This window comes from Olea europaea, chromosome 18, assembly GCF_002742605.1.
Source record: "Olea europaea var. sylvestris chromosome 18, O_europaea_v1, whole genome shotgun sequence".
NCBI classification, from domain to species: Eukaryota; Viridiplantae; Streptophyta; class Magnoliopsida; order Lamiales; family Oleaceae; genus Olea; species Olea europaea.
Window position 1 is genome coordinate 23786871 of NC_036254.1, and position 5430 is coordinate 23792300.

Here is a 5430-nt window from a genome sequence, read left to right on the forward strand (position 1 = left end):
TCAATTATTTTTTGAAAACTATGTAAGAGTCTTTAAACAAAAATAAAATCTTAAAACTTGTCTCTCATTCATCCTAAATTTTTGAGACACTTGTACATAAATCTCGGATTTAAAAATTAAATTTTTTTCCTACTAATTTTATTTCTCTCTCTCTCTCTCTCTCTCATATTATTTATCTTTATTTTCTATGATAATTAATTTTTTTCATCCAATTTTTTTAATGAAAAAGAACAATTTATAATTAAATTTTATAGAACTTTAAATAGAAAAAACTAATTAAAAATATCAAATTTTTATTTACTTTTTAAAGATATTATATTTGCAATATTAAAAAATAAATATTTTTTTTTATTTTAATTAAAGTGACTTAAATTTTATTTTGTTTAAATATATTTTTAATTACATGGGATAGAAAAGGGAATTGTGGGATCAACCGCCACATACAATGTGAAAAGCTTACATTGCTACATTAGACTCACGTAAATTTTAGTTTAAACGAGTCTTCAAAAGTGTGAAGAATTCTATGAGAGTTTTAAAATGAACGTCTATAAAAGTCTATTAAAGATTTCAGTGGCTAAATTTGGTTACTTTTTTTTAATTTTTATTTATTTTTGTTAAATGGAAACTTGATTACTTTTACAAGTGTGGGTACATTCAACACTAAGCACTTGATATCTGCATAAATATTAAAAGGAAAATAACAAATCTAAAAAGTTGTGGAATTTTTATTAAATTCACACAAATAGTAGCATTTATTTAAAATAAGCCTCATTTTGGTGGGATAAAATCAAAATTTTAGTAGATTTTAATAAAATTGATAAAATATGTAGTTAAAAATTGTTTGATCTCTTAAAATATATTGTTGACTCTGATTTAGATTAAAATTTTAATTTTAATTTTTATCAAATCGGCCTAATAAATAAATCCACCTACTACCAAGTGTGTGAATAAATACGTGTTAGCGTATATTTTTTTAAGTAGTCATTTTTTTTATATATTATTTTGCTAAAATGTAGTTTGTGTCTTGTATGGTGAGGATTATTTTTAATAAATTTTGATAAAAAAAAATTTGAAATGTATGATTGAAAAATTGTAAGATCCATGAACTATATGAATAATATTGATTGTTTTATGTCCCCGGGGCACATCCCAACTCGTAAAGGACGGAATTCTTTAAGGTGGACAGTTCAGAGGTCGCTGGTTCGTTTCATGGAGTTCTTGGAAAGCATGCTTTCTCCTGGAAGATAGGATATTTCCTAGAAGGCAGAATTTCTCTTGAAAGGCAAGGCGCATACATGGGTTTGACTCGCTTGATACTTTGGTAGTTCAGTTGAGAGGGCTTTTGGACTCTGGCCAGTTTAGGGCACAACCCTTGATCTGCGTGAAGAGGGGCTGGATCGTAGGATTTATATATATATATATTTATCGATTGTTTTATTTAACTTGGATAAAAATCTGATTTAAATCAAGGTTCCGCGTCCCCCAAGATATTAAAGTTTAATTAATCGACAGAAGTTTTATTGGCCCCGAAATCCAACTTTCTTCTTCCGTGATAAAGGTTTCCTTCTTCTACAGATTGGGGCGGCGGAGGTTTTCTTTCTTCTAGAAATTGGGGGAGAGCAAAATTGGAGGTAGTATCTGATTTTATAAGTGTGAAAACGACCGCATTGTTGTGAATGATATAATTTCAACTCAACTCCTTGTAATTCATTTGTTTTTTGGAAGTTGTTAGCCTGCTGCTAATTGTGATGGAGTTCACCGGAGAATGGAAATCCCTCTGGCCCATATCCTCCGCCTTCTCTCCCCCACTCCTCCTCTCAAACCAAACCCCCAATAAACCTCTTGGCCCAATAATTTTTACTCCAAGTCTCAACACACCCATCAATGTACTGCTAGAATCCCCGTCTCTCGCCCCGAGACTCCCCCTTTCGTACCCACAACTTCCGCTCTCAAGATTCCTCCAAAAGTATTGTTCTACACCTTCCACCGCGGCATCTATTTCCTCTCTTTTTGGTCCCCAGCTCCCTGACTACTCAACCCATTTTAGTAATTTCAATGCCCTCCAACTACTCAGAATCCCGAACAAGAATTTAATTATTGTGTTTTTCCCCACTGGTGAGAATTATAATCAAGTGGGGTTTACGTTACTGTCATTAGAAGATTCCAAATTGAGTGTTACTTCGACAAGGGAAAATTTTTTCACAGTGGCGAAAGGTAGCTGCATAAATCATCACCGGATTACAAGGTTGTTGGTAAACCCAGTTAGTGACGAAGATATGTCTCTAGTTTTGAGTAATGATTATAACAGTAATAGTGTTACAATGGTTGGGTTTTTGATGGTTTGCACTGAGTATTCTGTTTATTGGTATAAAGTTTGTATTATTAGTGTAGTTAAAGGGACCAAATATTGTTCTGTTAATTTGGATTACGCAGGGTGTACCGATTCTAAGACATTCAAGGGTAAAGCAGTTGTGAGCACGTGTTGGAGTCCGCATTTGAGGGAAGAGTGTTTAGTGTTGTTGGATAATGGTGACTTGTTGATGTTTGATATTAATGAATCTTGCATAAAAAAGGGCAATCTGGGGCTTTTAGGAAGTGCAAGGAATAGAACTTTAGATAAGAAGCTGCGAGTCTCACTCAGCAATAAGGTGAGAGTAGAGAAGGATGAAAGTGGTAGTGGAGAGTGGTTTGGATGTGAATTTAGTTGGCATCCAAGGATATTTATTGTTGCTCATTCTGATGCGATATTCTTGGTTGATCTGAGCTGTCCAGGGATTTGCAATGTTAATTGTGTGCTGAAGGTTGAGATGTTGTCTAACGTGAACAATGATGGGTTTGTGTCACTCTCAAGGGTTGGTTATGATGCGTTCTGCTTCACCGTATCTACAAAACACTTGTTGCTTCTTTGTGATGTACGGAAACCAATGATGCCGTTGTTACGTTGGCTACACGGTCTTGGTAATCCACGGTACATGACTGTTCTTAGATTGTCAGAGTTAAGGTCGAACGCGAAAGTTGATGATTACAAGTGTGTGTCTGAATCAGGTTATTGCATATTGCTGGGATCTTTCTGGGACTGTGAGTTTAGTCTTTTCTGTTTTGGGTCCAAAATTAATAGAAGCAACTCTGTCTCTTCTAAAAATTTGAAGTTCTGCAACTTGTATTATGCATGGGGACTCCCTACAGAGATTTCATTGTCAGGCTATAATTGTAATTGTGGCAGCTGTTTTCTAAGAGAGGAGTTCTCAAAAAGTGCTCTCCCAGATTGGATTGACTGGAGGCAGAAAATACAGGTAGTTATGGGGTTTGGCATTCTCGATGCTGATCTTTTTGCCGAGTTATCCAGACCTAATAGTTTTGGTGGGTTTGTGTTAATTAGGTTAATGTCATCAGGGAAGCTAGAAGCACAGCAGTACCATGCAGAATGGGAATCTGAAAAATATTCTGAAATAGTTCATAAGACATGCATTCATCATGCAGATAATCTTTTATATGATACGGGTGACGCAGAATATAAATTAGAAAAGAAATTTCAGCACCTGAAGTTTGACTGCCTCAATGCCTATTTGGAAGACAATCTAGCCAAATACATTGTTGAACGAAGAGAAAATGTGAAAGAGAGTAGTGAAGATGTCCCACAAAGATGTAATGTTGCATCAAAATCCAACTTCCATCAAGAAATCTGTCATAAGCTGAAGGCCTTTAGGCTTCCTAGATTAAGGTCATCCCTGGCATTTTCTGATGTTATAGAAGATATTAGCTTACCAACCAGCGTAAATGAGATTGCTTTGAGAAGTACTTGGGCTAGCTTACCTACAAATCTCTTGCAATTGGCTTTCTGCACCTACTCAGAATTCCTTATGGATCTTGAGAAGCATAAGGAACCTTTAGAGTTCCTTGATATTCCCGATAAACTTCAACTCCTGCCCTTTCCTTTCCGAAAGCCATCACGCCGTAGCAATAAATGGTCTGATAAAGTTCAGCCTTCTGATGCTCTTGTAGGTCCAGTTCTTCCCCATCATCTTTTGACTATACTTCATAAACTCTGCATGGAAGAACTTAAAAAGGAAAGACAGACTTACCTGGAAGAAACAGAAGCATTCTCTATCAATGCTGAACGCAGACTTCAATATAAGAAAGTAATGGAGGTTATTCAGGAGCTTGCGGTTTCGGATTCTGACACCAAGATTCAGGATGATGATTTTGTTTCTCTTGCTGATGATAAAGATGAGATTAGCTACAACTACAAGACTCAAAAATCAAAGTTCTCTTATCATAAACCACTGGCATTCTCAGAGAATTCCTCTGATGTGGATGTGATGATGAGGAAATCTGGATTTGAGATTGACAGATTTTCGACCTTTGTCTTTCGGAAAACCCAAGAGCATAAATCTAATGTCGGTGCAGAGATGGTAGGGCTAGAGCTATTTGATGTGGGGTGCCCAATAGCACTAAAGTTTGATGATTATACCATTGACTTTGGGCCAAACGAGCTGGAAGCATACCAAAATTTGAAGAAACTAGATTTGGAATTTCAGAAAGGTTTTAATCTCTATCAAGATTATATCACCAGAGGGAAATCACTGAAATGAGTTTCGTGACTTTCTAAGTTTCGTCTCCGGCACTGTTTTAATCCTTGGTGGTTTAGGAAAGGCGTTGTTCAAATTTTATTAGGATATTAACTCCTTGTACAGACACCTATCTGTTGTATGTTATACATTTAAAAAAAAAAAAAATATCTGATTGAAATGTGATGAGGACATCACTTGTTTGGGCTAGCTTATTTTCTTGTAGATCATTTACTATTATTTCATTTCATTGAGCTTGTATTATTGGGTTTGGCCCAAGTTCACTTACTTTTTAGGTTTATTGGTTTCTATGAGACTTGGTAATGTAATTTGAAAGAGACAATGATTGAAGATTTATAGTCTTTGTTCCCACGGTTTCTTCTCCCTCTATGGTATTATTCTTCTTTCCCTGTGTTTCTGCTTTTTCCTCTTTCTTCCTTGTTTTCTCCTCCTTCCTCTACTTCTTTCCTGTTGCTGCTTCTTTGTCTCAACTAATTCTGCATCAAAGTGGTATCAAAGCCAAACTTGGCCTCCTTCACCCACTGCTGAAAATCTAATCGAGTTACTCTCGCTACCAACGTTGCCGCCGCTGCAACTCTTGCCATCACACCCACAAGCCCGGCAACTTCCCAGCATCTCCACCATTATGTATCACAAAACCACCCCCAAATTTTCCCCTAATCCACTACAACAATCAATCCACCACACAACCAGTACAATCGATCTGTGCCCCCACGACCGACAACCAACCACGGACTCTTCAGCCCATAATTAACCGCCAAAGCATCATGCCACCAATTATAGACGCTAACCAAGCCCGTTCATCTTCAGCCCATTAAGATCCCCATAAACCAACATTTTC

At 36.4% G+C, this 5430-nt stretch overlaps 1 protein-coding gene across 1 annotated transcript; it reads left to right on the forward strand.

Moving 5' to 3' along the window:
- Positions 1–1101: 1101 nt before the first annotated feature.
- Positions 1102–4592, forward strand: LOC111366888. Its single transcript, XM_022987573.1, has 4 exons — positions 1102–1200; positions 1283–1399; positions 1576–1631; positions 1733–4592. The coding sequence occupies exons 1-4, from the start codon at positions 1102–1104 to the stop codon at positions 4590–4592; spliced, it is 3132 nt and encodes a 1043-aa protein (XP_022843341.1).
- Positions 4593–5430: the final 838 nt, after the last annotated feature.

What these genes read in the sequence shown, in the direction of transcription:
- LOC111366888 (XM_022987573.1), top strand. Translation starts at nt 1,102, where the DNA reads ATGAACTATATGAATAATATTGATTGTTTTATGTCCCCGGGGCACATC. An exon ending in GGACAGTTCAGAGGTCGCTG is followed by an intron (nt 1,201 to 1,282) that starts GTTCGTTTCATG and finishes TTCTCTTGAAAG; the next exon opens with GCAAGGCGCATACATGGGTT. An exon ending in GCGTGAAGAGGGGCTGGATC is followed by an intron (nt 1,400 to 1,575) that starts GTAGGATTTATA and finishes CTTCTTCTACAG; the next exon opens with ATTGGGGCGGCGGAGGTTTT.